General features: G+C 33.7%; 1 protein-coding gene across 5 annotated transcripts in view; it reads left to right on the top strand.

Annotated features, from left to right (window-relative positions):
* Positions 1-15252, top strand: part of Ahi1 (Abelson helper integration site 1) — a 129425-nt gene that overhangs the window by 24716 nt on the left and 89457 nt on the right. For all 5 annotated transcript variants that reach the window (XM_042688530.1, XM_042688848.1, XM_042688622.1 and 2 more), the window contains 7 exons: positions 423-518; positions 2844-3029; positions 4038-4190; positions 6298-6430; positions 8426-8549; positions 11986-12215; positions 12753-12859. In XM_042688530.1, coding sequence (XP_042544464.1) covers positions 423-518; positions 2844-3029; positions 4038-4190; positions 6298-6430; positions 8426-8549; positions 11986-12215; positions 12753-12859 — 1029 coding nt within the window. The remainder of the gene's footprint in view (positions 1-422; positions 519-2843; positions 3030-4037; positions 4191-6297; positions 6431-8425; positions 8550-11985; positions 12216-12752; positions 12860-15252) is intronic.

Here is a 15252-nt window from a genome sequence, read left to right as displayed (position 1 = left end):
ATGAAAGAAATTCTCCTGAGAAACCTCACTGTAATTTAATCCAAGAGAAAGCCTTTAACTTCAGAAAGGTAACACAAAGAAGGACCAGGAAATAGGCAAACACACAAAAATAGGGTTCTGACTTTTTAAAATAAATAGCCATTTGAACTTTTGCTTGATACATTAATCAAAGCTCTAAGGATCCTATCAGTGCATTTTTGCTTGGACTTACATTTGAGGTAATATAAAAAAAATTAACCTCGACTATAGTAAAATCTTGTCTTAAAAACAAGACACACAGAGGGAAAAACACGTATTTTCACTTCCTATAAAGAGACATTTTTTAGTATCCAAATAAGTTTTAAAATAATGTATCATTAGAAAATACTAAATTTTAAGTGGTCTCATATTCTTAGAAGTAATTTTTTAATTCTTTTTTGCAGATTCTTGATTTTTTAAGCATGGATGAAATTAAGAATAACTCTGAGGTTCAAAACCAAGAATGTGGCTTTCGGAAAATTGCTTGGGCATTTCTTAAGGTATGTTTTTCATACATCTTTGTGCACATTTAGAATAATCTCTAAATTAGATTGACGTTTTTTTCCAAGTCAGTTTGAACCTCATAAGAAGTTAAGACAGAAGTTAAGATCATAATGATGATAGATCAGTTTTTTACTCAGATTCTGGTGAGGATCTCAGTTGTTCTGGTGAGTCAACTGTTGGCTTCTTGGTGTGTGCCATTTACACTTTTGTTCTTAAGGATGCAGCATTGAGAAAGACATACAGTCCTGCCATTATTTTTTCAGTTCAGTAAATATTTATTAAGACATTTATGTGTGCCAGCTACTAATCTTGTCAGTGAACTTAAAGGAGAGATTCCTTGACCTCATCAATTTCATATTCTAGCCAGACAAAGCAATCAAAAAGCCCTACTCAATTATACAATTTGTAGTTTAATCACAGTTTTTATTGTAAGCATTTATTTTAAGTTACAGGTTAGATGATGAAAACATATTCTGTAGGGTGTAGAATATTAAAATAACTTATAGAAACTATGATTTGGAAATATGACAGTAAGAGGGCTAATGGAGTGTAGAGAGCTTAGTAGTTAATGATTATATGTTATTACTCAATTTGATACTCTTCCTCCTCCCTTCCTTTCATATTATTGAGTTCACTGTTATCTTCTGTTTTCTTCATATCCCTTCCTAGATTTGAGGAGTGGAATGGAATGAGGTATATTTTGCATTGCTGTTTCCTTGTTGATATATCATTCCTGAACATTTTACAGTCTGGATTTTGCCTGTACCATTAAAACTTCTTCATCCAAATCATTAATTATTTCTGTTTGCCAAATTTGATCATTTTTTGCTTTTTTATTTATATTCTTTGTTGGTTATGGGCTTAAACTCAGGGCCTGGGTGCTGTCCCTAAGCTTTTTTTGCTCAAGGCTAGTGCTCTACCACTTTGAGCCACAACTCTACTTCTGGTTTTCTGGTGGTTAATTGGAGATAGAATCTCATGGACTTTCCTGGGGTGGCTTTGAACTGTAGTCCTCAGATCTCAGCCTCCTAAGTAGTTAGAATCACTAGTGTGAGCTACCAGTATATTGTTCACTTTTTATTTCATCATACTTATGTGCATTTGAAACATCATTCTCTTGAAACTCTGCTACATTATTAGATTTCTTTCCTGGTTTTATTTATTCTATTCCTTCTTAGTTTTTCAGTTTTCTCTTTACTGTCAGTGCTACTTGTAGTTTCATCTTTAACTTGGCTCACTCTTCTTTTTTTTTATATTTGTAAATGCTATTACTTACTGGACATTCTAACTTGACTACTCAGACTCTCTCAAAGTGAATATCCTGCCAAACCTTTTAACCCTTTCTCTCTTTTACTGCTTTAGTAGCTATAGTCATATGTAGCAAATTGAGTTCAGATTTATTCAAATTAAATATATTTAGAACTTCACTGGCTGGTTACACTAGCACCACTTCAAGTACAGAATAGTTCTTTGTGATGAGAAGATTCTGTGTTGGATAGCCCAACTTAAGAGCATTCATGTCATCATACAAAATTCTGTTGGCCAATGATACCTTAGAGCCCTTGTTGACTTTCAAAAAAATATCTCAAGTTGCACCAATCAGAAACAGTTATTAAATATATCCCCTGTGCTCAATGCCTACTCTTCTGGCTTACATCATCTTTATATTCTGCCTGAAGTGTGATAAAGCTTCCAACTATCTCTGCATTCTTATTTATTGCATAGATACTGTTTAAATGCATGGTCTGGTGAGAGAGGACTTATTCTGAATTGGTGAAAAAATATTTTCTTTCTTTCTTTTTCTCGTAAGAATCTCCTCTTATTTATTTAAGTAGTTTTGTTTCATGGCTTCTTAAAAATAGACCTTTTTAAGAAGACAGACTAAATTATTTTTAAAATATAGTGAATAGTTTAAATCAATTTAATTATCTTAAAATCATTTTGACTTAAAAAATTAAACCAAAATTTTAGCCATTAATTATACATATAATAAACAAATGGAAAAATCTGTTTCTGTGTTTACATAATACATATTTTAGTCTTTATCCTTATTAATGAATGTGTGTTAGTCACTTCCTTTCTGAAAAGTGCTTTGCCAACAATCTGAAGTGGTTGTTCATGTGAGAAGAGGAAAGTTTTACTTTTATATGAAAAACAAGCTGAAATTGTCTAACCATTTGTGTGAATCTTTCTCTTAATAAATTTAAGTAATTTTGTTGTGGCATCAAAAGCATTTTTCAAATGAGTTTTTAACTACCTATTGTTGCCTCATTAGACATATGTTCAAAAGATAGTATTTTATATGAATTAATATTTTAAAGCTTCTGGGAGCCAATGGGAATGCGAACATCAATTCAAAACTTCGCCTGCAGCTGTACTACCCACCTACGAAGACTCGATCACAATCAAATGCTGTTGAGGTTTTTGAATGGTGGTCCAAATGTCCACGAAATCGCTATCCATCAACATTGTATGTAACTGTGCGAGGACTGAAAGTTCCGGACTGTGTAAGTTCATAGCACTTATGGCTTCTCTTGATGACACTAATGATTACATGGTATATTTCTTACTTTAAATAAGCTATGGTCTTGAACATTATTTTAATAGATTTCTGTAGTAAAAAGATTCATCCAGAGATTTATATATTTGTCATAAATTGATACTTAAGAAAAATGTTTTCCTATACAGAGCCAGAAAGCAAATATTTTAGGCTTTACAAGCTATATTTTCTGTCAATTTTGTAGTATTTAATAAGCTGTTCAGACAGTAATGTGTTGTAGCCCAATAAAATTTTATAATAACAATACAGTAAGCCAGATTTGATATTAAGCTATAATTATCAACTCCGATTTACTTATTTCTCTAGCGTATTCAAATAGTTAACAAATAATATTTTGATGTCATTTTCTACAGCAGATGAACATTATAAATGATCTGAGAAAAGGATTAATCCTAAAATCAAACACATTTTTCTTGTTATAAGACATTATTTGTTATATGACACTAATTTTTCAGGTTAGTTGTATATTCTGTAGTTGATAGTATATACTGTGACCAAGGAGTTGATTTGCATTGGTTTGAATGGCATTCAATAAAAATCTAACATTAAGAAATAAATTTTTAAAAAACATAAAATGAAATTTTTTAAACAATATTTTATTATATATTTTATGATTTTTGAAGCCAGGGGCATCATAGCACATTATATTTATGGCAAAGCATCAGGCAGGTATTGATGAGGAAGAGCGCACAAGAGAACAGTTATTAAAACCATTTATGCAGTCATAATAATTAATTTTTATCCAAACTTTTAAAACTTATTTATTATAGAACTATACTTTGAAGTACATTCTATTTTATTTAGAATAATGTGTAAATGAAAATCGAATTTTTTCTTGATTATATTTTGGTAACCTTTCAACATCATTTGTCTCATTATTTTTCAAACAATATATGCTAGGGAAAAGAAAAGCATTAACATGATATAAAGTTGTCCATTTTCTGTACATATCTAGATAAAGCCATCTTATCGTTCTATGATGGCCCTTCAAGAGGAAAAAGGTAAACCAGTATATTGTGAACGTCACCAGGAGCCAAGCTCAGTAGACACAGAACCTGGATTAGAAGATTCAAAGGAAGTAGTTAAGTGGAAGCGATTGCCTGGGCAGGTGAGCTGTTTCCTACAGTACTGGATCAAAAAACTACAATAACTCCTAAGGGTCTTAGCTTATTACTTACTATCATTGTTAACCTTAACTTATTTTTCATTAATTCATATGACAAATAACAGTATTAAAGTATATTTTAGGATTTTTTTGTCATATGGGCAGTTGTATTAGTTTGCTATAACAAAATACCATAGACAAAATGGATTCAACAGCAGACATTTATTTCTCACAGATCTAAAAATCTGAGACGTCAAAGAGCAAGATACTAGCCAGGTTGGTTTCTAATATGCAGACATCTTCCTTGCTATGTGATAGAGAGAGAGATAATTTCTTTCATGTCTCTTCCTTTAAAGGCAGTAATCCCATTTACAATGACCCTACAGTTAGTGACATAATTACTTCCCAGAAGGCTCTCCTCTAGATATCCTCATGTTTTGATTAAGGTTTCAACAAAGAAGTGTGTGTGTGTGTGTGTGTGTGTGTGTGTGTGTGTGTGTGTGTGTGTGTGTGTGTGTGTGTGTGTGTACATATGTACAAGCCAGTACTGGAGCTTGGCTTGAACTCAGAGTATTGGTTGGCTTTTATTATTATTTTTTGTCAGTCATGGTGCTTGAACTCAGGGCCTAGGTACTGTCCCAGAGCTTTTATGCTTAAAGCTAATGCTCTAACTTTGAGCCACAGCTCCATTTCCAGTTTTTTGGTGGCTAATTGAAGGTAAGAATCTCACAGACTTTCCTGCCTGGGCTGGCTAGCTTCAAACCACAATCCTCAGATCTCAGCCTCCTGAGTAGTTAGGGTTACAGGCAAGAGCTATAGGCACCTGCTCTGTTTGGCTTTTGTGTTGTTGTTCATGATTGGTGCTCTACCACTTATGCAACAACTCCTCCACTCTAGCTTTTTGGTGGTTAATTGAGATAAGAATTACTTGTTTCTAACACATTTATAAGATTATTTTTTGTTGCTTTGTATGTCCCTCCCCCACGGTATAATTCCTGCTTTCACTGTATTTGATGTTGTTATAATTTGTGGAGGGGAAGGGAAAAAAAAAATCGTTTAAATAGGGATACAGGTGGGCCCATTGCAACAATGAGACATACAAGTTGTTATGTCGAAAATGAACTTTACAACTTTGGTGGGCGGGGGGGGGGGGGTGGCGGGGGGAGAGTTGGGGGGGGGGAGGAGGATGGGATGGGAAGGGGAAACAAAGGAGGAGGCTACAATGCTTGATAAGAAATGTACTCATTATCTTGCCCATGTAATTGTAGCCCCTCTGTACAGTATTTTCACAATAAAAAAAAAAAAAGAAGTTCTTGGAATAATCTTGCTGGGCTGGCTTTGAATTGAGTTACTCAGCTTTCAGCATCCTGACTACCTAGGATTATAGGCAAGAGCCACCAGTACCAAGTTTCAAACACAGAATTTTGAAGGGACATAAGCATTCACTCCATAGCAAATATCAAGGTGCCAGTAAAACTGATAGTCTTTGAGCCCTCTTCTTGGCTTGCATATGGCTACTCTTCTGTTGTCTCTTCATATGGTCTTTGTTCATTAAGGTCTGATATTTTTTCATCTTACAAGTGTGCAACACTGCTGAATTATAACTACTCAGATGATCTCATTTTAACTTAATGTTGTTTTTAAAGACCCTATCTGCCACCATTACTTTCACAGATGCACTAGAAGTGGGACTGTAACATACTAATTTGAGGTAAAAACACAATTCAATAACAACATTTAAAAACCCACAAAAAAAACAGATATTTGATGCCTATGAGAGATATATTGCCTAATGTCTGGATTCATCAATTTTTATAAGCCCTGGTTTCTTTGATCCAATTTTGATGGATATAATACTTTTGCATTTTCTACTGCTTGGGCAACATTTAACCTTTTACTTGAGTTTTCTTCCTTAGCCGTTTTTAATGTGGTAAGAATGTACTATTATTTAAATTTGTAATGTGTTGATTTGTTATGTCTTATAAAGGATGAAACAGTTTATGTGTCTGAGTAATGGAATTACTGAGTAGTAATATGTAGTAATGGAAATTAACTAGTTTTTCTATGCTATGTTTTCCTAATTTATATTTTTAAATGTATATTTCTTTAGGCATGCCGGGTTCCAAACAAGCACCTCTTCTCACTAAATGCAGGAGAACGAGGATGTTTTTGTCTTGATTTCTCCCACAATGGAAGAATATTAGCAGCAGCATGTGCCAGCCGGGATGGATATCCAATTATTCGTGAGAAATAATCCTTCCTGTTTCATCTGTGATCTGTGTGGCAGACATTCTTTGGTTTTTAAATTTTATTGAAATCTTAATTTTAACCCTAACATTTCCTTTTGTTATCTTTGACCATTTCCATTTCTTTAATGATATTCTTTTTTTTGGTGGGAAATCATTCCTATACATTAACATTTTAGGCATTGTTTTTTAGATCTTTCTTTATATTTATAATCATGGATTCTAGGCTTTTGTTGAGAAAGATTAACATCTAGTCTTCCTCATTTTCTGTGTGAACAGGTTTGGTACCTGTTTGTTCCCCTCCTACCTCCCCATTCTCCACCTCCTGGGTATAGGCCATACTTCCCTGTTTGTTTATTTATTTATTTTTTAAGACCTCATACTTCTATGTTGGAAACTGGTTTGATTTTGTTGCTGTTTGATTAGTGACTTTCTGGACTAACTTTATAAAGTATTATTCTTTGTCAAATACTGCATTCTAACCTCTACTCACTTAGGTTAATGATCAACTAATTAAGGCTGGGAAAATATATATTTTTTAGTACTTTGAGTGGATAGGTCTGAAGTCCTTTGTCAGTGGGCTCTTATATACACTCAGCAGGTGCTCTTTCTATCTCTCTCTGTAACTCTCTGTATATCTGTATTCTCTCTCTCTCTCTCTCTCTCTCTGTCTCTCTCTCTCAGAATACTTTCCATTCTTCAGCAGTTTATAATTCTGCCTTACCCTTCACTTCTTGTTTGTACAGCACCCCCACAGATCAGCCAGAGTGATAGAGGCAAAGCCTTTGGAGATTCTTTTGGGCTGTGCATGGGAATCCTAGATTCTCAGAAATATTTAGGAGCTTTTCAAAGTTTCTATGGCCATCTCATTTGCAGTTTTTTTTTTTATTTCTTTAATGTTATGCTCTATAGTGAACTTCTTGTTAGCTACAACTCGCATGGTCCCTTTTCTCAGCTACGGTGTTAAATGGTGCCAATGATTGTTCAACCTGCATCCCAGGATTAGGATTGTTTGTGTATACCCTGCAAAAAGCCAGATTAAATACAGTAAAGCCAAGTTCTGAGTTATGTAGCCTTTCCTAGAACTGACAGACTGTCAGATATAAGCCTCTGGGGATAGAGCTTTTAGAGAACTTCAAAGCAGTTCTGCACTTTCCAATGTCTGGCTACTAGCCTTTTGACTTCCTTGGCTTGTAAGACTACTTTAGAGTTTAGGAAAGAGAAATCAGATCATGTAAAAATGCCACCAGAAAGTTCAGTGTTCTTACAAAGATTCAATCTGTTCTTGGATAAATACTTGCAAGACATGCTTAAGGTGCAGAGTTTTGAAGAGTTATTTTGAGAATTTTTGCTGTTGTCATTATTGTTTATCAGGGAATGGATTTAATTTTGTTTCTTAATTTTGCTATTTCAGTACTTCTGTACCACTTAGTGCTTTAAAGAGCAATTGCTTTCACCACTAGGTGGAGGTAGAGACTTAGAAACTTTATTCTGTATTAAGCATTATTTTAAGTTCAATTGTATATGAAACATGATAATGGTACATTGTCTGATTGAGTTGCTGCTAATTCCCTTATGCTGTCATCTAAGTAGTGGAAATTTCTTTCTGATAACAGCACTGTTTAAATTTAAATTTCAAACGTTTACTATTAGAGTTTATAATATTTATGAAACTACAAATTATAAAATATGTGAAATAAGTTGCAATATTAATCTCATTTAATACTTGACTAATACAATGATTATCAAAGATTCTTAGAGAATTACTTTGAGCAGATGAGATTAATAAATTAAATTGTATTGTACTGTTTTAGCACAGTATAAAATATTGTGTGTGAATTTCTGTGTTTAAAGCAAATGCAAAACTACTGTGACTGTCTTTAGTTATAATTTACAAATAGTGATTAACTTTTGTCTAAATTATTATAAATTATGTATATATTGTTGGATTAAAGATCTAGAAACTTACTAACTTTCAAAAATCTACATCAGTTTATGAAATTCCTTCTGGACGTTTCATGAGAGAATTGTGTGGCCACCTCAATATTATTTATGACCTTTGCTGGTCTACAGATGATCGATACATCCTTACTTCATCATCTGATGGCACTGCCAGGTTAGTATACTCATAAAGTATTTACTGTATATGCTGCTTGCCATCAAGGAAAGAGATGTGATGTAACTACTTTAAGTGTAACTTGTATTTTACCGATGATCATAGTATGCATTATGCAAACTGACCAATGAGTTAAGTAGTAAAACTGCTTGAAGGCATTTTTCTTAAATATGTTTCATTTATGTAACATATAGCATTTGGTCATCACCATCTTTAAATGTTTATTTTATCAAATGTTCGATTATGTCACCCATTTGATTAATACCTTGAGGTAAGGTTATTAAATATTTGAGTTTTTTTCTTTCCTAGAATATAAGCTCTTCATGGTAAGGATTCTCTCTTCTCTTTTAGCTAGATATATGGGCCAGAACCCAGTGGTGCTCAGTGCATAGTATTGAAGTGAATAGGTACTTGATGTTTTAAAAAGTTTTATAGGTTGTTAAATATTTTCATTTTTCATATTGTTGGTCTTAAAGTATCCCCTTTCCGTTTAATAAGTACCGTGATAAACATTTTAGTTATTGAGGCAAGTTTCTCTATGTAGCTTGTGGTAGCCTTGAACTTGTATTCCTCCTACTTCAGCTTCCCAAGTTCTTGCATTGCAGGCATGTGCTACTATACCTGGCTCAATAAAACATTTAAAGGCATGTGTGTGTGTGTGTGTGTGTGTGTGTGTGTGTGTGTGTGTCTGTATACTCAGGGCTTGAACAATGTTCTTAGTTTTTGGCTCAAAACTAGCACTCTATCTCTTGTGCTTAAATTCTGGCATTTTGGTGGTTAGTTGGTGATAAACATCTTATAGACTTTAAATTTATAGACTTTAAAATTAATACTAATTAATTTGTTAACTTAATAAAATTAATAATTGAGTAATAACTAATTGTTAATATGTAATATTATCATTGTATATTATATAACAGTATTAATGAAATAATAGTTATTAATAAATAAAATAATCACTCTACATCACAAAAATAGTGTGAAAAAAGAGAGAAGCATCATGGCTAGAACTAAAAAGACAAATGTTTTTGTTTTGTGTTGGTCCTGGGCCTTGAACTTAGTTCTGGCGCACTATCCTGAGCTTTTTTTTGCTTAAGCCTAGTGCTCTATCACTTGAGCCACAACTTCACTTCCATCTTTTTGGTGGTTAATTGGAGCTAAGAGTCTCATGGAGTTTCCTGCCTGAGCTGGCTTGAAGCTAAGATCCTCATATCTCAGCCTTCTGAATAGCTAGATTATGGTATGAGCTACTAGTGCCTGGTTAAAAGATGTTTTTGAAACAAATAAATGATAATTGATATGAATAACCTAAAGTGAAAGGAAGGGAACTAGCTATTGCTTACAAATGGAGTTTTGGTTTTCTGAAACTTTTTCAGAAAAAAATTTTTAGAAACCTTCATGGATAGCTTTGAGTTCAGTTTTTACACAAAAACATTCATTTTTATTTTAAAAATAGTGCATCTATTTTAATTGTGTGTCATTGTTTTGATGATAATCTACCTAATTTCTGTAGGTTACAAAGTATTTTACATAATGTCACTAAGATTTATTATCAAGCAATTCTTTTTTTTTTTTTTTTGGTCGGTTGTGGGGCTTGAACTCTGGGTCTGGGTGCTGTCCTTTAGCTCTTCAGCTCAAAGCTAGTGCTCTACCACTTGAGCCACAGCGCGTCTTCTGGTTTTCTGAGTGATTTATTGGAGGTAAGAATCTCATGGACTTTCCTGCCTTGGCTGGCTTTGAACCACCATCCGTAGATCTCAGCCTCATGAGTAGCTAGGATGACAGGCTTGAGCCACTGGCACCGGCTAGCAAGCAATTTTTAACTCTCTTAATACTTCCTTCAAGTAAAAATTTTGTTCTTAGTAAATATCCTATTTCACATAACATATGTTCACTGAAAATTTTATCTGAAGTAAAACTGTGCAATGATACATGTACTTTATTGTTACTTGAAAACATGTATTTTCACTTCCTTCATTATTAATTTGGGTCCTTAGTAATTGAAGATCACAAACTATATTTTAAGCAACTGCTGAAAATACAGAATGTTTTTCTTGATTAGCCAATTATATTTTTCTCTTTCATTTATACTTTGATAAGAATTTTAATTGCCTCAATTATTAGGTAGTAATTAAGAAAATGAACTTTAAATTCCCATTGTAAAATTTAATATATTCTAATGGTAATGATTTAAACATACTTTTTAAAAGCTACCGTTTAGCCAGGCGCCAGTGGCTCACGCCTGTAATCCTAGCTACTCAGGTCGCTGAGATCTGAGGATAGCATTTCAAAGCCTGCCAGGGCAGGAAAGTCCATGAAACTCTTATCTCCAATAAACCACCAGAAAACAGAAGTGGCGCTGTACCTCAAGTGGTAGAGCACTAGCCTAGCTGAAGAGCGGAGGGACAGCACCCAAGCCCAGAGTTCAAGCCCCACGACCAGCCCCCCACCCCCCCACAAAAAAAAGCTGCTGTTTAACACATATTTAACATTTGTTGCTAGATTTTAACCTGTTTTTAAACATTGCTATAAATGTGGAATATCTAACAAAACAACCTTTAGGATTTTCTCTTTGGCCACGACTATAAGGAATAATAATTTTTTTAACTTTTTATTTTTTATTGTGAAAATACTGTACGGAGGGGTTACAATTACATGGGCAAGATAATGTGTACATTTCTTATCAAGCATTGTAGCCTCCTCCTTTGTTCCCAGCCCTTCCCATCCTCCCCCCGTCCCCCACCCAATCCTCCCCGCTCCCCCCCACCAAAGTTGTAAAGTTCATTTTAGACATAATGACTTGTAGGAATAATAATTTTTAAAAATCAGCTAACATTTAGAGGAAGAGATAATGAGACTGTTAAACATAAAGGTAGTATTTAATATATGAGAGTCTTTTCTATTAAAATAATGAGCATTGTAGTTTTTATCTTATTTTACTCAAGAATTCAGAGCAACTTCCATATGGTTTTTAAGTCTTTGGGATCTTCCTATTCATTGTGTTGGTTTTAATATTACAAATATAAAGTTTATGGAAATCTTGTTCTCTAAACCTCGACTAATAAGCATTTTGTAACAGCAATATGCATAACCTAAATGCAAAATTGTTATAAGTTTTTTCCCATTGTTTTTCAATGTAAATGGTACTGCCTTACCAACTTACCAACATGTACTTACTTATAAAAGTAACTAGGTTTCAAATATATGTGACCAAATATGCATAATTTTATAGTATAGATTATACTTAATAGATATATTTGATAATAGGAAACAGCTTTGTAAAAATGTAAAGAATTCTAGTCTTCAAATATATGACATTTATATTAGTTTACCATTGGTTATTGTGCAAAACCAATTGGCTGTATTGGTTCTTAGAAACACTGAAAAAGAAAGTTGTACCTTTATAATCAGTATGTAACTTTTGATCCTTTCCTAGGATATGGAAAAATGAAATAAACAATACAAATACTTTCAGAGTTTTACCTCACCCTTCCTTTGTTTATACGGCTAAATTCCATCCAGCTACAAGAGAGTTGGTGGTTACAGGATGCTATGATTCAATGATACGAATATGGAAAGTTGATATGAAAGAAGATGCTGCCATATTGGTTCGACAGGTTGATGCTCACAAGAGTTTTATCAACTCACTCTGTTTTGATGATGAAGGTATGTCAGAGTATGTTCCAATGAAGGCAACTATTACTATACTCTTAACGCTATTCACTTTTGTTATTTTATTTATTCCCTGATTATTTTTGAGTTTTTACTGGGTCTTAGATGTTATTGGAACAAGACATATTAAAACTTCTAAAATTTTTGTAAGACTAATAAAAGTAATTATTTAAGATTAATATGGAATAATATGTGTTCAGTAAACCAAACAATCTGGCTTCGGAAAATGGGCTACAGACACATGTCCTGAGATATTAATTTCTTTCTGTATTCCAGTTCAGGTAAGTGACAAAGGGAAATGACAAAGGGAAATGTCATGAAAAATAATTTAAAAGAATGAAGAACTTGTTAAAAGAAAATTGAGACTAGATTGTAAGTTATATTGTACTTTTTGGCTTTTTGAAACCAAAATACCCTTTAGTAGGCCTCAGATTGTTTAACTGTTTTACTGGGTTATGGTTTCCCCAACTCAACATAATTTGTTTCCTAATTCTGTTCCATTTTTAAGTGAGCAATTTTATTTTAAAATAGGTCATCACATGTATTCAGGCGACTGCACAGGGGTGATTGTTGTTTGGAATACTTATGTGAAAGTTAATGACTTGCAGCATTCCGTGCGCCACTGGACTATAAACAAGGTAAAACTTCAATCACATGACATTAAAGTAGATGCTAAGGACATCTTCTGTTGGGTCTTTCAGATAAGTAACAATTTCCTCAGTCTCTACAAAGTTCATTATCATTAATTAATTCTCACAAGTTTATGATAGCTGACTGATTACAACCTTGTGAAATTTTACATTTTCCCCAAGCTTTACTTTCAGTCTTTGTTCATTCATTCATTTATTATGTTGTGGTCAACCCAGGGCCTTCTACAAACTAGGTCCACTGTTGAACTACAACTCCAGTCCCTTTAGTCTTTTCACCCTCAGTTTTCAGCATGGTCAAATTTTCTGTTATTTTTACCTTTTCTTTCTGGTAACATGTCACTAAAAGTAGTATGCTCAGTGCTTTGGCAATAGTACTTTCAGAATTATCCAATTATAGCAGGATCTAACATTTAATCACAAAATTAACCAATTGTAATTATTTCATTTGAAATTTGTCAACTTCCTAAACACCAATGAAAAAGCTCATTTTGGGGAAAGATTGTTTTAAAGATGGTCTTTAAGCAATTTTGTTGATAAGAATATTTTTATGTTTTTAGTTCAAAATACAAATGAGGGGGAAACCTAGGGGAATGGGTACAAAGGAGTGATATTGTCCAAAATAGAAATTTATTTATCACCTGACTTACGAAATGGTAACCCTTCTATATATACTTTAATAATAACCATAAAATTATATTAAAAATATAAATGGATTGTTAAGATTAATTTGTGATTTGGCTGCGTGCCTCCTTCCTTTCTTTCTTCCTTCCCTTCCTTCCTTCCTTCTTTCCTTCTTCTTTTTTTTGTGCTGGTACCAGGGTTGATTCAGGGCCTTTGAACTCTTCCTCGGTTCTACCACTTGAGCCACATCTCCAGTCCAGCTTTTTTATTGGTTAATTGGAGATAAGATCTTGCAGACTTTTCTACCCACGCTGGCTTCAGACCACTATCCTCATATCTAGCCTCTTTAGTAGACTAGATATGTATGATCCACCAGTGCCCACATTTTGTTTTTTGTTTTTCATAATGGAAAAATGCCAATGGCTCTCTAATGAATGGAGTGCTTATATTTTGTTGTTAGCTAGGTATTCAATGTCTTTGCTTGTGCTTTACTAATATAAAGAAATATATGGCTGAGTATTGGTGGCTCATGCCTGTAATCCTACCGATTCAGGAGTCTGAGATCTGAGGATAGCGGTTTCTAGCGCAGGCAGAAAAGCTCCTGAGACTTTTATCTCCAGTTAATTACCAATAAAACCGAAAGTACCGCTGTGGCGCAAGTGGTTGAATACTAGCCTTGAGAAAAAACAAAAAAGTTGAGGGACAGCACTCAGGTCCTGAGTTCAAGCCCCTGATGAGAAAAAAAAAGGAAATTATGAAAGAAGTTACTTGGTAATTACAAATACTAAATCTGACATTACTTTTCTCTAAATTATACTTCATTCTTTTTCTGCACTTTGGTTTTGATTTTATGCTGTTAAATTCATTGTGATTGCTACTATCTCCATTAATCCTTCCCCATCTCAAATTTGTTGTAATTTAGCTCACCAAAATGGACATCTTTGATGTCAGTGTTTCATTATTTTCTGTAACTTTTTAAAAATCATTTTGAGTTACCTTTAATTAGTTGAACAGAGGAATTGCCATTTAACAAAGCAGTTTATGAATACAATATATCTTGATCAATGTCACTCCTTCCAACATTCTGACCTATCCCTCCCCTAACCATCCCATCCATCACTCTTATTAATTTTGTAGGATTTTTGTTGGATTCGTCTCTGCATTTCCCCCCTCTTTTCTTCATTCGTCTACTCCTCTCCCCTTGACCCAAAATCTTCCTGGTGTTTTATTTGGCTGAACTTTGATTTTTTTCTAAGGAATTACACCATTTGAATTCTTTCTTGAATCTACGGTATTTCAGTTAATACATTTGTATACACTTGTATACTATCCACCCTTTTTACTTCAGAATGTGTAAGCTAAATCTAGCTTTAACATATAAGGGAAAACACAGATGCTTTTCTCTCTAGGCTTGACTTACTAAACTTAACATAATTTTTTCCAAGTCTTTTCTTTACAAATGGTACAATGTCATTCTTTCCAATGGATGAGTAAATTCCAGTGTGTGTGTGTGTGTGTGTGTGTGTGTGTGTGTGTGTGTGTGTGTGTGTGTGTGTGTGTGTGTGTACATCATGCTTTCTTGATCCGTTTGTCCACTGAGTGGCATTTGTTTTCATACCTTGGCTATGGTGAATAGTGCTCTAGTAAACATGGCTATGCTGGTGGCTTTTTATATCCTAGTTTGTAATCTTTAGGGTAAATGCCTATATATGTTATTCTTCTGTGTATCTTCTGACCAACAGCCCCCATTTCTTCTACCT

The sequence above is a fragment of the Dipodomys spectabilis genome, unplaced genomic scaffold, assembly GCF_019054845.1.
Source record: "Dipodomys spectabilis isolate Male_0828 unplaced genomic scaffold, ASM1905484v1 ptg000001l, whole genome shotgun sequence".
Lineage (NCBI taxonomy): Eukaryota > Metazoa > Chordata > Mammalia > Rodentia > Heteromyidae > Dipodomys > Dipodomys spectabilis.
The sequence above is the reverse complement of the archived record's forward strand: the minus strand, read 5'-3'. Positions and strand labels throughout refer to the sequence as shown.